The sequence below is a fragment of the Anolis carolinensis genome, unplaced genomic scaffold (genome assembly GCF_035594765.1).
Source record: "Anolis carolinensis isolate JA03-04 unplaced genomic scaffold, rAnoCar3.1.pri scaffold_11, whole genome shotgun sequence".
NCBI lineage: Eukaryota > Metazoa > Chordata > Lepidosauria > Squamata > Dactyloidae > Anolis > Anolis carolinensis.
This window is the reverse complement of record NW_026943822.1, coordinates 19171414-19190070: the sequence shown is the minus strand read 5'-3', so window position 1 is coordinate 19190070 and position 18657 is coordinate 19171414. Positions and strand designations below refer to the sequence as shown.

Here is an 18657-nt window from a genome sequence, read left to right as displayed (position 1 = left end):
CCAGCCTCCTCAAATCTAACTACATCATGAAAACTGAGAGGTGGGTGGAAATGTTAGTCATTATTTTTCTTCTTGATGTGCCAGTGAGTGAATATTGGTGGAAAAGACAAAGAGTTGAGCGTCTGAGTCCAAAACAGAGTGCTATGTGCTTGTCAGTCCAGTTGTCTGGCCTTCGACATTATTCCAATGAGAAGCAACAGGGCTTCAAAATACAAACATCTACTGCACACAAAGCAGGTGCAGTAAAGCCACATGGGCGCACAGGAAGACTGCCGCATATGCTAGTATTGCTGGCATGCGAACACCCGCTCCAAGGCAGCATGGATCAGACAAGAGACAAATATGGCTGCCTTCTCACAGTCTTTTCTTTTCCTCCCACCTCCCAGTATCCTATTCCCAAGTTCCCCAGAGAGCAGTGTGCCGGCAGGGTCAGCACAGCCCTTCCCTCCCTCAAACACCACACAACAGACCTCACACATTGGAAGGAGGACCCCGGAGAGGGGACATGAGCAGGGCAGCAAAATCCCCTCCCCACGCAATACACATGGTCTACATGAAGACTCCCCATGGCTATTATTGCAGCTGGCTGCCCTTGGCACTGTCCTCTCCTCCTCTGAGTGGCCTCACTGCTGACTGTGGCTCCGATGCTGCATTGTCAGAGCTTTTACGGGCACTCCTGGGGCTCACAGAGCCTTTCCTGGAAGCCTGGGGGCTGGCCAGGCTCTTCTTTGGGAACTGTGGGCTGGACTGGCCCTTCTTTGGGAGCTGCGGGCTGGACTGGGCGGAGGAGGCCTTCCTGGCCATGTTGGGGCTCCGAGAGCCCTTCCCTTTAGGCGGTGGCTGAGGTACTTCAAGGCGCTTGAGGGACAGGAGCTCGCAATAGCGGTTGCACTGATGAGAAGCAACAAAATGGTCAAGCAGGTTGGGACTACAGCTCTCCTTCAGGCCTTGGTATCTGAAAACAGGGAAATGGTTAGGCATCAGGACAAGCTATCTTCTGAGAAGTGTCTGCCTATGATGTGCATATATCATGTCAACCGTTTGCATCTATATAGCAGCATATATACTTCTCCAACATCTTTCATTCTCCACCAGCTACGAAAAGGCCTTAGGAGTAGGATAGGAAGCCTTTGGTCCTTGTGGAGAATGAAGCCTAAAGAGGACCTATGCTCACATTTGACACTAACATATACAGTAGAGTCTCACTTATCCAAGCTAAACGGGCTGGCAGATGCTTGGAAAAGTGAATATCTTGGATTATGAGGAGGGATTAAGGAAAAGCCCATTAAACATCAAATTAGGTTATGATTTTACAAGTTAAGCACCAAAACATGTTATACAACAAATTTGACAGAAAAAGTAGTTCAGTATGCAGTAATGTTATGTTGTAATTACTGTATTTACGAATTTAGCACCAAAATATATATTGAAAACATTGACGACAAAAATGGCTTGGATAAGCAAAGCTTGGATAAGTGAGACTCTGCTGTTATAAGAATCCCCTAAAACATTACTTACGGCCAATGGGTCACTTACCCCTTTGTTTTGGTAGCAATCTTCACGTTGGTGACCTTCCATCCAACACCTACCAGGAAAGAAAAAGATTAGAAAACGAGCTACTGTATTACATTGCATAATCGTCACATTTTTTATCCTTTCGAGGGGGTGGATGAAAAAGGAGGCAGAATTATAACTGAAAGGGCGCTGCCTTTGGGGACTCTCACCTTCCAAATCGGTCACCAAGATGTTGCCGTTTGTCCACTGGTAGAGCCAGTGTTGGAAAGCGCAGCACTTCTGCCCCACTTCGGAGGGGTCGGCTGGGGCCAGGCTGCCCCCATTCCGCTCCCGTCGGCAGTAACGCTCAAACTGGCCGGGCAGATCCTCCTCCATGGTTGCATAAGGGATATTGTTGGCCGGGCGGTAAATCAAGTAAAGAGGGATGATTCTGTGTACAAATATAAAATGTTTATGTCAGTGAATGGTAGCTCAACATTTGAAGGACTATTTCAAGCAGAGAACATTTTTCCAACCTAAGAGTCCAAGACACAGCTTACTGGGGGGGGGGGGGGGGGTTGGACTACAGCTCCCACCAGCTTTTTTCTAAAACAGGACGTGTCTTGTGATCATTTACCTTTGTTAAAAAACAACCCTCTTGGAGATAAAATGGTCCATGAGAGATACAGACATGGCAATAATTCCCCTATAAAGATGTTTTTAGGCATTTGGAAGCAACCTAAAAACATTGTGGGAAGAATGCAATACTCTGGATGTTCACTTAAGCACAGTTACAAACGCTAGCCATGTGATATCACTACATTTTGGATGCCCTTGGAGTAAACAGGTAGAACTTACTCAGGCACCAGCCCAAAGTCGGGGACAGCTCGGGCTTCTGCAGCAAAGATCTTGCAGTACTCCCGACTCGAATTCTGAATCTTGCACTCCTGCAGGGCATAAAGAAACAAAACTCTTCTTGACTTTTCAGAGTCTAGCAGGTGGAGAAGAGAAGCACTTGAGTATGGCACTGTGCAGAACGATGTAGTGATTAAAACAACCAATTTTGGAGAGGGTTCAAATCCCCATTTGGCCATGAAGCTCAGTGGGTGGACCTGAAGTAAGTCACTCTCTTTTAGACTGACCTATGTCAAACAGTTGTTGGGGTGAGAAAAATGAGTAGGATGACTATGTGTCTTGTAACAAATAATTACAGGTTGGAAAAGTATGTTTTGGGCTGTAACTTCCTGGAATCTAGCTGCTGGCTAGGACACCTTGGTGGTTCTGGAGTAAATAATTTTTCTCCTTGCTTTAGATGATAATAATTCCCAAGTCAAGAGATACAGAGAGTCAGAAAAACAGTCGGAGACAAAGATCCTATTCCTCAACAGAGAGGTGTATACGTCAGAAAATGATGGTATAACGTTGATTTTACAAAAAGATTCAAAAAATTGTTTCGAACTCACTGAACTCCCTCCTCCCATGGCACCACAGGATATATTAATAAATGTTGGCTATATTAATATATTTCTTTTCTCAGAGTGGAAAATCTGCTCTGGGCATGACAACATGGTTCTAATGGTCCCTTCCAAGGACAGGCAGAAAGTAAGCTGGAGATGTCATGCAGAAAATATGAGCACATGAATCAGGCAACCACAGACAAATGCAGTCCACTCCAGTGCTCAGCAACCGAGGAGGGGTTGAGGTGAGCTGAATGTTTGGCCTAAATTTCTAGCAGAGAATCAGTGAAGATATTTGACAAGTATTAACATATAGGCATAGATGCAAAGGAAGAGAGAAAGGTGTGTTAATGCTTTTATGTTATGCCACTTAGGTCTCCTTTTGGAGAGATAAAGTGGGGTAATAATAATAATAATAATAATAATAATAATAATAATACCGAGTGACAGTCAAATTGATGAAAAACAACAGGAAAAACTCAGCCACTATCAAGACCTCAAGACTGGACTTCAAAGACTCTGGCAGAAACCAGTGCAGGTGGTCCCGGTGGTGATGGGCACACTGGGTGCCATGCCAAAAGATCTCAGCCGGCATTTGGAAATAACAGACATTGACAAAATTACAATCTGCCAACTGCAAAAGGCCACCCAACTGGGATCTGCATGCATCATCCGAAAATACATCACACAGTCCTAGACACTTGGGAAGTGTTCGACTTGTGATTTTGTGATACGAAATCCAGCATATATATCTCCTTTGTTGTGTCATACTATGTTGTTGTGTCAATAATAATAATAATAGAGAAAGGGGGTGTCAGAAAGAGAAAAATAAGGTAGCAAAAAGATAAAGTGGAAGGACTTCGAAAACTTAAATGGGGTGACACATATACTATAGTCAATATTATTTTAAATGACTGACTGCATATATTTTTAGTCTTTTCACATTATTGTTATACTGATATCAACAGTACTGAGGGGGCATGTGAAATTCAGAACTTTAGGTACAAGGTATGATACAAATATTTAAGGCTGAGCTGCTACATTGGATACATAGCTATGGTGTCATGACTGTGCTGCATCTTCCAAGTTGACCTCAAAGTCCAGGCAACTGTTTGGAGAGACAGATTTCTGTGATGCTATTGAGTGGAGCGCTGAACTCACAACTCCTTGCGGCTTGCTGGTGGGAGGAAGCTAGGTGGTATGAGGATTTTAAGGTACAGTAGAGTCTCACTTATCCAACACTCGCTTATCCAACATTCTGGATTATCCAACGCATTTTTGTAGTCAATGTTTTCAATACATCGTGATATTTTGGTGTTAAATTTGTAAATACAGTAATTACTACATAGTATTACTCCATATTGAACTACTTTTTCTGCCAAATTTGTTGTATTACCTGATGTTTTGGTGCTTAATTTGTAAAATTATAACCTAATTTGATGTTTAATAGGCTTTTCCTTAATGCCTCCTTATTATCCAATATATTCGCTTATCCAACATTCTACCGGTCCGTTTATGTTGGATAAGTGAGACTCTACTGTACGTTCGGGGGCATTTAGTGTCACTGCAATGGTGCCATAAACATAAATGCAGATATTAGTTATAATACTGTAAGCCTAAAAGATGCCAGCCCAAATAAATTAATAGAGATATCAGGAATTAAATCTAGGGTCTTTTGTTTACTAAAAGTGTGCTTCCCCTGCTCAATACATCCACGGTCCGGTGCCAATCTCCTTTGACCCACCTGGATGGTGACATCGTAGTTCCTCTCCACCAAGGTGCTCTCGCTGCGTCCGCCAAAAGCGATGAGGTTACGGATTTTGATGATGCCTGTGTGGCCAGACTCAAAGACTGGCTCAAGGCCGTAAATGGCCCGGGCCCGGCACGCCTTGCGCAGGAAGCCTTGGCCCGCCTCCAGGTCCTCCATCATGATCCGGCCAAAAAGCTTATCCCCCCAGAAACCAGAATCAGCTAAACCTTTAGCAAACACCATGGGCGTCATCTCGATTTCTTCACCGGCTAAAAGAAAGAAAGGAAAGGCATGAGGATAAGACCGATCAAGAAGTGGAGGACATGCAAGGATAGAAGCAAAAAGGAAGGGAAATGGGCTACTGGATGCTTCTCAGTTTCCGGCCCATCTGATATTTTTGAGTCCCAAAATCAATGATCTTTGGCCTGGGATATCAACAGTATTGAGGGAGCATGTGAGATTCAGGTGTGCAATGGGACTGTTTTACCTGGGGGGCACAGACTCACCACATCATCACCTCGGTACACTTTACCTTCTATTTCTTCTTTGAAGACAAATCCTGACAGCACTAAAAATAAAAAGAGATGCATGTATGAGTTATGAGTTTCCACTTACTTCAGAAATGGAAGAGTCATAAATGCATGCTGCCCTGTCTATACAGCCATTCCATGCTTCACATCAAACAGCCCTGATTGGAAATAGATCAGACACAAATGGATGATATCAGATTCGCTGTAGCATAAGTCCTTGAAAATTACTTATCCTTGTTGATACTTCCTCATTAATCAATCAATTTATTAATGCTCCGACCAATGGTCATATGCATTTACAGAAACAACATCAAACAAACATCTATACAAAACATTGTAAAATCCAACAGTGAAAAGTAGGATGCAAGCAGGATAAAACAGAGCATGCAAAATATACATTACTAGCTATGCCTGGCCACGCATTGCTGTGGCGAAGTATGGTGGTATGGGAAATAAAGTTTTGAGGTATTGGTGGTAGTTAAGGTAAAGGGTAAAGGTTTTCCCCTGACGGAGCTTAGCCTTCTAACTGGCAGCAATTGGATAAAAACAATTATTCCTCTCCCTCTAATTAGGACTTTATTTTTCTTTTCTTTTTGTTGTATGAACGTAGAGGCATGGATGAGGGGTTGTGCTGCCAAGTTTAGTGTTTCTGGGATGTGTAGTTTTGTTGTTTTGTCCTAGGCCGAAATTTCATTACCCTTTTATATATATAGATGAGGTGCAGAACTGCACAATTACCGGTAAAATGCCAATATATAAGATCAGTCATTTTAAAAACATAAGTAACAATCTCAACCAAGCATCTATAGAAACACTGTAAAATTCCACAGTTAAAAGCAGGATGCATTGAGTATAAAACAGAGCTTGCAAAATATAACCGGTAAAAAGCCAGTATAAAATATCAGTCATGTTAAAAACTAGATAAAAGCATCCCCGGTGCAGTCGACTGCAATGTCCGCAATCAGTCTTGCTCTGATTTTATTTGCTGCCAAGGTATGTGATTGTGGAGTTGGTATCAGATAAAAGGTAGAAGATCTTTTCTGCAACCGTGTTCGATTGTTGGTACCATAGAATAGGCCCTAAGAATTTATTTCTTGGTGCAGAGTATAGAGTGCAGGCAAACAAATAGTGGGATTTGCATAAATCTACATGCGGGTATTCATGCTACACTGATGGGATGGATGTTGGATCAAGACCATTGCCAGCTCTGCTGCATAAGCATCACTGGACGAGAGTATATCTACAGAGGACTTGAGTCTCACCTTCAGCACTCAGCAACATGTCGGTGGAGTCCGTGCCATATTCATTCTGAATGGCACACTGATAGACGCCACAGTCCTTCTGGGAGACTTGTACGATGGCCAAAGCTGCCTGACCTTCATCCCCTGAACTGGAAGAGAGTCACATTAATGTAAGAAGAGACCTGAAGGATCACACCAAAACCCTCTCTAGTCCCATGTTCTTGGTGGTTCGAATCCGGGGAGCGGAATGAGCGTCCGCTGTTAGCCCCAGCTTCTGCCAACCTAGCAATCCGAAAACATGCAAATGAGAGTAGATGAATAGGTACCGCTCCAGCGGGAAGGTAACAGCGCTCCATGCAGTCATATCAGCCACATGATCTTGGAGGTGTCTACGGACAACGCCGGCTCTTTGGCTTAGAAATGGAGATGAGCACCCACCCCCAGAGTTGGACACGACTGGACCATGTCAGGGGAAAACCTTTACCTTTACTATACTGATTCAGAATTTGGAAAAGTTATTTCTTGGGCTACACTTAGAATTCCAAAGTTGACAAGATTATGTGAAAAAGGGAAGACTCTAAAAATGAAACCCATCAACCACTTCTGATTCTTGTTTGCCCCTAAAGAGTTTTTTCTCCAGTCTATTACGTCTTCTCTGAAAGTTAAGTACATTTATATGGATAATTGCATAGCCAACGGCCCACTCACTTGCTGAAGGCTTTATGTTAATGAGCCAGTTAAGTTACATCTCCGTGTTCTTTCACAAAAACAGCTGATAGCCAATTCTCTCAATTTCGCACATCTCGTTGGTCCCCCTGACAAAACAGCCCTTTGATGCAGTTTCTATGTTTCTGTTTCCTCTTGATAAGTGGTTACAGGCTGGATCTGTTCTCTTGATAACAGCCTGGCTCTGTGAGCTTAGACTATGACAAGTTTCTTTCATGGCTAGGAATAATTCACAAAGCCAGGGCTGGCTGGGCAATCTGGGAGCTGACATTCAAAAAAAGGCATATTCCAACTGTGTCAGATATTGGAGAGTATATACTACATTTGTGTCTATGTGTCTAATGCCTATCCATCTTCATTAGCATCATGCTCCTAGTCCACTAATGGTGCATCTACACTATAGAATGAATGCAGTTTGACACCACTTTAAATGCCATGGCTCAATTCTATGGACTCCTGATGTTGACTGGGCTCGTCCCAATGTAAGCCACTCCAAGTTCCCTTTGGGAGATGGAGGCGGGATACAAAAATAGAATTGTTGTTAATATTATTATTAATATTAATATTAATATTATTATAGTCTGACAGCAAACAAGATAGATATGCTGGATTTCGTATCACAAAATCACAAGTCGAACACTTCCCAAGCGTTTAGTACTCTGTGATGTATTTTCAGACAATGCGCGCAGATCCCAGTCGGGTGGCCTTTTGCAGTTGGCAGATCATAATTTTGTCAATATCTATTGTTTCCAAATGCCGGCTGAGATCTTTTGGTACAGCACCCAGTGTGCCGATCACCACCGGGACCACCTGTACTGGTTTCTGCCAGAGTCTTTGAAGTTCGATCTTGAGGTCCTGATAGCGGCTGAGTTTTTCCTCAATCTGACTGTCACCTGGAATGGCGACATCAATAATCCAAACTTTTTTCTTTTCTTTTCTATTATTATTATTATTATCATTATTATTATTATATCATCCTGGGAGTTGCACTTTGGTAGAGAAGGCTAAAGAACATGTAAAACTACAGTTCCCAGGTTTCCATAACATTGAGCCATGATAGTTAAAGTAGTGTTGAACTGCATTAAATCCACAATGTAGATGCCCCCAAGAGAGTTGCAATCCATAACATCTCAAGAGCTAAAATTTCCAACAATTTCGACTGATAGCAAGCTATGTTTTTTGGAAGCTTCAGTGGAAATGTTTTGTGTGTTTTTAATGGCAAGAGATAATAATTCCTGCAAACCTTTCAACAGTCATGGAGAAAGAGAAAAGATTTACTTTACGGTGGCAAAGAGACTCAGATGATATCCTCATCTCAGATTAACCTTTTTCTCAGATGTATTTCCATATTGCTTTCATTTGCTCTGCAACCTTGCCAGCCTTTAATCTTTGCTTTGCATCTGCTAAGAGTCAAGGACACTTTACAAATGGGAGTCCTACAATCAAGGCCAATGGCATCCAAGTACCGGAAGGATTCAGAATGTCAGATTTTGAGTAAGGAGAAGAAAGGTGCCTGCAAATCAGGGGTAAGTGGCCCACGGGTCATTGTCTTACAATCCCTGAAGCTCACCGTCAAGCCCAAAAACCACCAACCACCCAACAAACAAACTTTTCAGTGTGATTTTCAAACAATTGATCCCCAAAGCATGGGTCAGAAGAGGAGCTTGTCCACAACTAACCTCCTTTTGACTTCTGCCACTGGGATATCATCCCTAAACCATGTCAGCTTTGAATCGCTCAAAATATTGAAGAACTGGCACCAAAGCTTCAGGTTCCCAGAAGCATCTGAGAACTGCTCCGCTCGGATCTTGCGGATCACTTGTGGGGCTGCAGAAAGATGGTAGTCAGTGGAGAAAGAGAGATCAATACCCACCCCTGTGATTTTTTTAAAAATACCCATTGAAAAGCTAGATCAGCCCCCTTCCTTTCACCTTCAAAATGTCATAAAGAACCCCTTTAGAAAATCAAATCAAATCTTTGTTTGTAATAGAACCACTGTTGCTTTTAAAAGCCAGTGGGGAGAGATGGAAAATGATAAAGGAGTTCCCAGTAGCACAGCGTGTTAAAGTGCTGAGCTGCTGAACTATCAGACCGAAAGGTTGCAGGTTCAAATCCGGGGAGCGAAGTGAGCGCCCACTGTTACCCCCAGCTTCTGCCAACCTAGTTTGAAAACATGCAAATGTGAGTAGATCAATAGGTACTGCTCCAACGGGAAGGTAACGGCGCTCCATACAGTCATGCCAGCCACATGACTTGGAGGTGTCTATGGATAACACCGGCTCTTCAGCTTAGAAATGGAGATGAGCACCAACTCCCAGAATCAGACACGACTGGACTTAATGTCAGGGGAAAATCTTCAACTTTACCTTAAAGGAAGCTATTTGCTTCAACATCAATGGAATATGGGATCTACTCTGTGTTTTAATCCAAGCTTGAAAGGAACTTTCAAAGCAGTGTTCAGCACCTTAGATTTATACTTCAAAATTCTAAGTACAATCAAGGATGTATTCAGCGGAGTGTGCAGATCAAAAGACAACTTGGCAAGGTGGCACTACCTGGAGGAATCCTCCACCTTGTGTGAATGTGGAGCAGAACAAACAACTCCGCATATGTATGCTTGCCCACAATGTCCTGCCTCATGCACGGAGGAGGAGTTGTTTAAAGCCATGGACAATGCGGTCGCTGTTGCCCGCTTTTGGTCTAAAACTATTTAGCTGCTTGTGATTTCCTTTATTTCATCACTTTTTAAATTTATTTACGAGGGCTATCCACAAAGTAGGTTACGTTTTGGATTTTAAAAAGGAGAAAGTATAGGAGAAATCATTTACCATATGCAGCTGAAAGGCACATTCCAATACTACAATCTCACGTAATCCCCACTGAAATCTAGGCACGTTTCAAATGAGTTTGAAAAGGTCTGCCCCAGTAAATTTGCCGCCTCTCTCCTCCGTTTCCAACAATGGGGGTGTGGCTGGCAGCGCAGCGTTTTGGCTACGCTGCAGGAAGGGAGAAGGGGGAAGAGCTGAGGACACAAGCAGGGAATTTACTGGAGCAGTACTTTTCAAACTCATTTATCTATATGAAACGTGCCTAGATTTCAATGGGGATTACATGAGATTGTAGTATTGGAATGTGTCTTTCAGCTGCATATGGTAAATTATTTATCCTATACTTTGTCCTTTTTGAAATCCAAAACGTAACCTACTTTGTGGATAGCCCTCGTATAATGCAATGCTTTTGACACAAAATAATAATAATAACTTCCCCATTGATATGGAAGCCACTTGCAGTTAGAAGGTGTGGAAGTGGGCCCGCCAATCTCCTAGAAGAACTTTAAAAACCTTCCTCACCCCTTCTCAGGACAGAGATTCTTCCTCACCTTTAAATCGATCATTAACTTTTGGGGATTCGCCGACTTGCACTTCCGCTACACTCTCTTGAAGACTTTCCGGGGCAGTTATACAACTGTCTGCCACACTCTTCTTTTCTTCATCAGGTTCCTCATAGAGTTTCGGCACCTCTAATGTTGCCATCTTCCTGGACTGGGTCGGGGAGCGCTTCTCCCTCGGAGGGGAAGCCGGGATCGGGGCTTGCAGGAGAGCGGTGCTCCTGCGGCCTTGTTGCGGTGACACCGTGGGGCTGTCCCTTTTGCCACGCGGTGTCTGGACGTCCGAAGCCAATCCCTCCATCTCTTCCGCCTGTTTGGATTTGGGGAGGAATATCTTACGACGGGCTCCAGAGGCCAGCTCCTGTGGGGTGGCACTGGGAAGGGCGACTGGTGGTTCAGTGGAAGCCTCCACGGACAAATCAGGGGAACCGGATGGTTCATTGGAGGCACTCCCCACCACGATGGATGGCACGTGGGGAAATGGTGACACCTCTGGTTCAGCAACAAGCGTATCTTTGCAAGCAAGAAGCTCGTGGTTGATCATGCCTGTAAGTCTCCTGGAAGTTTTGGGTGTCAGCTGGAGGTTCTCCGCACTTTGGAAAAGCTGGTTGTTCTCAACCCGCTCAAAGATCTTCCTCGACGTCCTGGGCGTAAGCCCTGCAATGCCCACATTTGACATGTGCTTTGGTACTGCGCTGGGCGGGCGCTTCTCCTCCACCTCCGTTGCTTCTTGTTTAATCGTGCCTTTGCTTTCATCCTTCTCTGTAGTCATCTTTAAGAGGAGAAGCAAATAATTCTTCAAGGAACTCACAAGGTTTTCATTCTGGGATTTGTCCTCTGCTTCACCTTGCTCCATCGCACTCTTGGGTTGCTGCAAGTCCTGGGTTATTGCCTCCTCTGACGAGGTTTTCTCTCTTTCTCCAGCTTGGACCTCTAACTTACTGGCAAAAGGGGAAGCCTCTTCCTCAACCTTTTCCACCTTTGGAGAAGTTAAAGTTTCTTCTTCCACCTGGAGCTCATCTGCAGTAGAGCTGTGGATTCCTTGCTCTGGGGTTTGTGGCCAAGTTTCGATTTCTCTCTTAACATCCCGCAGCAAATGGGCCACAGATTGGTTTCTTCCAGTGGAGTCTTCTTCAGCTGGAGAAGACCGAGCATCTTCTTGGGGTTCACAAGGCACCGGAGAGATATCCACTCTCCGACGTCGATGAGGCCTCTCTGGAACTGCTGGGGCTTTCAGGGAAACTTCTGGGACCAGTAATGGTCTGGCTGTCATTCCCAGCAGTTTCTCACCCTCAGGCTCCAAATCAGTTTGTAGGGCAGTCTTATTGTCCCGTAAAGGCTCAAATATTTTTTCTTCCTTTTCTGGCTTAGCTGTTTCAGTCTGAGGGACAACTCGGTTCAAGTAGTCTGTAGACCTTGCTTCAAGACTGGTTTTCTGGGCTGGTGATCTGGGACCAGCCAGCTCCTCTTTCCCATGACTTGGAGCTTGTGTATCTTGGATTTCATGACTTCCCAAACCTTCTTCTGAAGCCAAATGCTTCTTCTCATCTGGTTGCGCAATAACAAAGGAGACTGATGGAGGATTCTTGGAAAGATTGTCATTCTGCGTTGGCACAACCACACTCGATTCTCGGGGCTTCGGTCTGGGAACATCTTCCTTCTCAGACTGTTTGGTCTGTTTTTCTCTTGTTGTTAGCTCAGAGTAGCTAGAGTTTCTGTTTGTTTCTGTTCCAAGGCCCGATTCTGAATTTTGTAGATTGTAGGCAGCAGGTGAGACTGGTGTTACATCTTCTGGAGCCTAAGAAGAAATAGTATTGTTAGAGGTGCATGAAGAGCAGGCATAGGCAAAGTATTGTTCCACAGGATTGCATGCAGCTCTTGAGTTTGCTTATGCTTCCATTTGTTGGGAATCACCCTGGACTACTCAAGTCTAGATGTAGTTAGATAGATGATACAGTTAGATTGATGGAATCCTTTCCCTGTTTCCAAAGCATGCCCAGATAGGCTTTACTGTGTTTCACTCTATCCTATTTATGTCACATCCCTTACTTTGAAGTTAGTAGAAATGTGAATTTCCAGGGACACTAACTTCTCATTGGTCTTTTATGGCCCCAATAAACTGGACCATGAGGTTGGAACCATTTTGGTTCCTTCTTCTCCCTTTGTTCTTCTAGCTAACAAGAAGCATCTTGCTGTCTCTCCTGGCAAGATGTAACTACAGTAGAGTCTCACTTATCCAAGCTAAACGGGCCGATAAAAGCTTGGATAAGCAAATATCTTGGATAATAAGGAGGGATTAAGGAAAAGCTTATTAAACATCAAATTAGGTTATGATTTTACAAATTCAGCACCAAAACATCATGTTATACAACAAATTTGACAGAAAAAGTAGTTCAATACGCAGTAATGTTATGTTGTAATTACTGTATTTACGAATTTAGCACCAAAATATCATGATATACTGAAAACATTGACTACAAAAATGGCTTGGATAATCCAGAAGCTTGGATAAGTGATCCTTGGATAAGTGAAACTCTACTGTATTTAGATGTTTGTTATTTTTCCTTTCTTATTTTCTCCGTAGAAACCAGTCTAGAGTAGACTAGACAGCTCCCAAGTGTTTCTATCCGCAATGGAGTTCTTTTTACCTGAATTAATGTTTTTTGAACTTTTACTGAGACTCTGCACTCCATTGCAATCCTAAATCGACAAAGGCTTCTCTTTGCTCACCCCGTGTATTTATTTATTTATTTACAGCATTTATATTCCGTCCTTCTCACCCCGAAGGGGACTCAGGGCAGATCACATTACACATATAGGCAAACATTCAATGCCTTTTAATATAGAACAAAGACAAACAAACATAGGCTCTGAGCGGGCCTCGAACTCATGACCTCCTGGTCAGAGTGATTCATTGCAGTGATTCATTGCAGCTGCTCTCCAGCCTGCGCCACAGCCCGAGCCCATGTAACTAACTGTTGCATTTGAAAGCTTTGCTTTTGCTACTCTGCTGCATTTTGGTGGAATCTCCCCCAGAGAGGGTTAAATTGAGTCTAACCGCTCAGAGATTACCACAACACCATTAAAAATAATTCTATCCCAGCTCTCCAAACAATGTTGGTTTTGGATTATGGGAAGCACAGTCTAACACACTCTCCGGAGGAAGGGAATATATGGTCAAAATCAGATGGCTATGGCGACCGCGGGGCCTTGGATTCAACATTGCACCAGGAATAGCAGCCCTGAGCACCGACAGCTTCCCAAACAACACCAACGGGGCTGAAAGGAGCATCAAGATCAGGTGGCTGGAAGAACTGACGTCTGGAGAAGATTAAAAGAGCTATATCTGTCCAGCTTGGCTAAGCAAGGGCCGGAGGAGGAGAGGGAGGGGAGGGTCTGGACAAGTGGATATGCGACACAAAGGGAGGGACAGAAATAGAGACAATCTGTAAGGAGAAAGGAATTGAGATAACGAAGATAGTGAGGTGATGGTGGTATTTATGGATGCCTCTAAGGCACTTGTAAATGTATTGCACCCCCATAAATTTAATAGCATTTTCTTAGGCAGAGGACACTCAAGAAGAGGTGGTTTTGCTAGTCCCTTCCTCTGAAATAGAGCTCACAGCACCTAGTGTTCATTAGCAGCCTCCCATCCAAGTTCTAACCAGAGCTGTGACCCTGCTTAGCTTCCAAGATCAGATGGGATCTGTTACCTTTAATCTGATGGTGATGAAAGTTTTGCATATTTGTAATCAGTTAATGCAAGATGGCTTTGGAAAAGAATGGATAGAGGGTCAGTGCACTGCAATGCTTCTTTTTCTGGATGGCAATCCCCAGAATTTCCCAACCAGCGTGGCCCTGGCGCAAAGTACCCATATATACTCAAGTATAAGCCGACCCAAATATAAGCCAAGGCACCTAATTTTACCACAAAAAAACTGGGAAAACATTGACTCCAGTATAAGCCGAGGGTGGTAAATTTCAGAAATAAAAATCGATACCAATAAAATTACATGAATCGAGGCATCGGTAGGTTACATGTTTTTGAATATTTACATAAAGCTCAAATGTAAGATAAGACTGTCCAACTCTGATCAAATCATTATTCTCATCTTCTTCAACGTAAATGTGCTTATGTATCCTTTTAATAATACATAGAGTAAAATAATAAATGCAATAATAATAATATCAGAGTGAAATATAAATGTATTAATAATAATAAAAATAGAGTAAAATAAATGTAATAGTAGCAACAATAATAACAGAGAAAAATAATATATGTAATATATTATTACATGTAAGCCGCTCCGAGTCCCTCCGGGGAGATGGGGCGGGGTATAAAAATAATTATTATATTATTATTATAATACCAATAATAATAGAGAAAAATAATAAATGTACCATATATACCATATACACAACAACCCTGTGATTCCAGCCATGAAAGCCTTTGACAACACATTGATCTATGTTCATTCATGCCTGGAGGAGAGGGAAGAGATCACAGATGTGTCCGGCTATGTCCCTGTAGCCAGACGCGAAGTGATAACATTGTATGCTGAAATCTCTGAAGGATCCCAGTCGATGATAAAATAGCTAGACAGAATGAGTATTGGAGGAGGTTTCAGAGGCTCTATGATAGCTTTAGTAGATGTTAAATGGCTCAGTGTAATATAATTCCACTACTCTGTGCAGGATTGGAGAACAAATGTTTTAGACAGCAACTCCCAACCAGTAAGCCCACATTGGTTGATGGGAGCTGTGGTCCCACCAATGTTTCAGTAGAGCCAGAACTCATAGGAGGCTTTTAAGCAGAGGCTGGATGGCCATCTGTCGGGGGTGCTTTGAATGCGATTTCCTGCTTCTTGGCGGGGGGTTGGACTGGATAGCCCATGAGATCTCTTCCAACTCTACTATTCTATGATTCTATGGTCGAAGGTGTAGATTATTGGGCATTGTTTGCCACCCACTCAGTCTTTTCTATTTTTGCTGCAGTTTTCACAGTAGCAGGGAACAGATCTTCCCAAGTAAAATTTGTCAAGAATTATCATTGTTGTAATTTAGTATGACTGTGCCTAAGATATATACACATACACAGATGGATTGACCCATCTGCTTGCATGTTTATTTGGTTTCTCAGAGAACAACTATTTCATCACACACAGAAAGCATTTTGCAAACAGGTCTAATCTGAGCAAGGTGACAGGAGGTGCCTTTGACTCTACGACAAATGGCTGAATTAATTCCTTGGCTCCTTCCGTCTCCTCAGTTCCATAACTCTGTGAACATTTTGGGGCCGTTTTCCAGCTGCTCTGTTGTTCTTTCTCCCAACAAGGATCCATATTCGAAACAGATCTCTGGGGAAAGGATGGCAACCATGCAGCTTTGTGTGAACAGCTGCTCCTCTGCTTTTGCAGGTCAGGTTACAACACAGATACACAGCTCAGGCTGTTCCATGGTGTGCTACAATCGGAAGTGTAATGCATCCCCGAAACATACCCAACGTGGCTTTCGAGGAGAAGCTAACACCTCGGACCAGATGTAGCTATTGAGATCCGTAATTGCCACTAACTCCATGGTGGAGAACAGTGAATAGAGTCCTCCTTGTTGTGGTAATCGCTGAGCGGTTAGACTCAATTTATCCCTCTCTGGGGGAGATTCCACCAAAATGCAGCAGAGTAGCAAAAGCAAAAGCTTTCAAATGCAACAGTTACTTACATGGGGCGAGCAAAGAGAAGCCTTTGTCTATTTAGGATTGCAATGGATTGCAGAGTCTCAGTAAAAGTTCAAAAAGTATTTATTCAGGTAAAAAAAATTCCATTGTAGATAGAAAGGCTTGGGAGCTGTCTAGTCTACTCTAGACTGGTTTCTAAGGAAAAAATAAAGGAAAAATAACAAACATCTACATAGTTACATCTTGCCAGGAGAGATGGCAGGATGCTTCTTGTTAGCTTGAAGAACAAAAGGAGAAGAATGAACCAAAATGGTTCCAACCTCATGGTCCAGTTTATTAGGGCCATAAAACATTCTGACCAATGAGAAGTTAGTGTCCCTAAAGATTCACATTTCTACTAACTTCAAAGTAAGGGATGTGACGTATGCAGGATAGAGTGAAACACAGTAAAGCCTATCTAGGCATGCTTTGGAAACAGGGAAAGGATTCCCTCAATCTAACTCTATCATCTAACTACATCTAGACTTGAGTAGTCCAGGATGATTTCCAACACTCCTGAAGAGTTTTAGCCAAAGAATTTGGCAGACAGATGGGCACATTCAATGGGAAACTTATAAACAGAGCTGCAGGAAGAAGCTCCAAGTCAAAGAGAGGGAAAAGATAAGGAGCTGCCTTGTTCTGGTTTGTGACACTGCCATGGATTGCAGGTCCTGCATATCAACATCTCTTTTGAGCCCTGGAGACAGGGAAGGGAGAAAACACTCAAACCGTTACCACCGGGTCTTAAATCAGCAACCACAACAGAACATTAGCAGACATTCCTGATTCCATTATTAGCTTAGAGAGCCTCTTCCTTGCCCATGGCCAAAAGACCCTTCTGCATCTCCTAAAATGGTTTGCACTCAGAAAATTCCAACAAGACGGCAACGGCGATTCTGGCTCACAGCCCCAAGTGCTGAAAGCCACTTTGAGAAGTTGATAAGGAGCTTCAAAGAGAAGGAAGTCAACCGGCAGCAACTGAGGCTCCCTCCTTAAAACAGGGCTTGGAAAGTTACTTTTAAGAATACAACGACATGCTGAAGCTATATCTGAGCTGGAGCAGAGTTTGGAGAAACCACACATTTTAGGTCCAGGGCTTCTCCCTGATACTCCTCTGAAATTCATAGTTTCATAATGTCATTGCATTCTTTAAAATTCTCATCTCTTTCATACCTGCAACATTCTAGATTTTTTATACTCATAGCATTAAATGATTATTAAAAATGGAGTAGGGGTGGGACAGCTTGGCAATGTTAAATTTTAGACTACAGTCTGCCCTCCATATTTGCAGGTTTAATTTTTGTGGATTTGATCAATATGGTTCTCCAGTGCAACCCTACAGTCAACTACTACTGGAGGACCTAGACATTCCTGGAGAGAATAGCTCTGTAGAAATCTTGAGATCCTCCAGCACAGTGGTTCTCAACCTATGGGTCCCCAGATGTTTTGGCCTTCAACTCTGAGAAATCCTCAGGTTCTCCGGGCTGTGGCGCAGGCTGGAGAGCAACCAGTTGCAACCAGCTGCAATGAATCACTCTGACCAGGAGGCCATGAGTTCGAGGCCTGCTCGGAGCCTATGTTTGTCTTGTCTTTGTTCTATGTTAAAGGCATTGAATGTTTGCCTATATGTGTAATGTGATCCGCCCTGAGTCCCCTTTGGGGTGAGAAGGGCGGAATATAAATGCTGTAAATAAATAAATAAATCCTAACAACTGATAAACTGGCTGGGATTTCTGGGAGTTGTAGGCCAAAACACCTGGGGACCCACAGGTTGAGAACCACTGCTCTAGCACAACTCTTATGGTCACTATATGATCTAGAGCAGGGGTCCCCAAACTAAGGCCCGGGGGCCGGATGCGGCCCTCCAAGGTCATTTACCTGGCCCCCGCCCTCAGTTTTATAATATAATATTTTTATATCAGTTTTAATAATATAATATATTGTATATACATATAATATTGATAATAATCTTATGTTATACAATATAATACTGATAGTAATACCATATAATAATATTAATTATATGTTATATATTACATATTATATAATAGTATAGTGGTATAGTTCAATATAGTAATATATAATGCTAATATTGTGTTATGCTAATAATATAATATATTGTATGTACATAGAGCTGCTCTGAGTCCTCTTCGGGGTGAGAAGGGTGGGATATAAGTGTAGTAAATAAATGCAGTAAATAAATAAATAATTTTAGACTTAGGCTCGGCCAAAGTCTGACATGACTTGGAAGGCACACAACAACAACAACAATCCTAATTAACTTGACTATCTCATTGGGCAGAAGCAGGACCACACTTCCCATTGAAATCCTGATAAATGTATGTTGGTTAAAATTGT

At 42.9% G+C, this 18657-nt stretch overlaps 1 protein-coding gene across 2 annotated transcripts in view; it reads right to left on the bottom strand.

Moving 5' to 3' along the window:
- Positions 1-378: 378 nt before the first annotated feature.
- alpk3 (alpha kinase 3) overlaps positions 379-18657 on the bottom strand; it is a 40159-nt gene continuing 21880 nt past the window's right edge. For both annotated transcript variants that reach the window (XM_008120697.3, XM_062963497.1), the window contains 9 exons: positions 10578-12384; positions 8878-9025; positions 6494-6621; positions 5234-5269; positions 4696-4970; positions 2353-2441; positions 1725-1945; positions 1537-1585; positions 379-955 (listed from right to left, as the gene is read on the bottom strand). In XM_008120697.3, the coding sequence (XP_008118904.2) occupies positions 574-955; positions 1537-1585; positions 1725-1945; positions 2353-2441; positions 4696-4970; positions 5234-5269; positions 6494-6621; positions 8878-9025; positions 10578-12384 (3135 nt within the window). In that variant the 3' untranslated portion in view covers positions 379-573. The remainder of the gene's footprint in view (positions 956-1536; positions 1586-1724; positions 1946-2352; positions 2442-4695; positions 4971-5233; positions 5270-6493; positions 6622-8877; positions 9026-10577; positions 12385-18657) is intronic.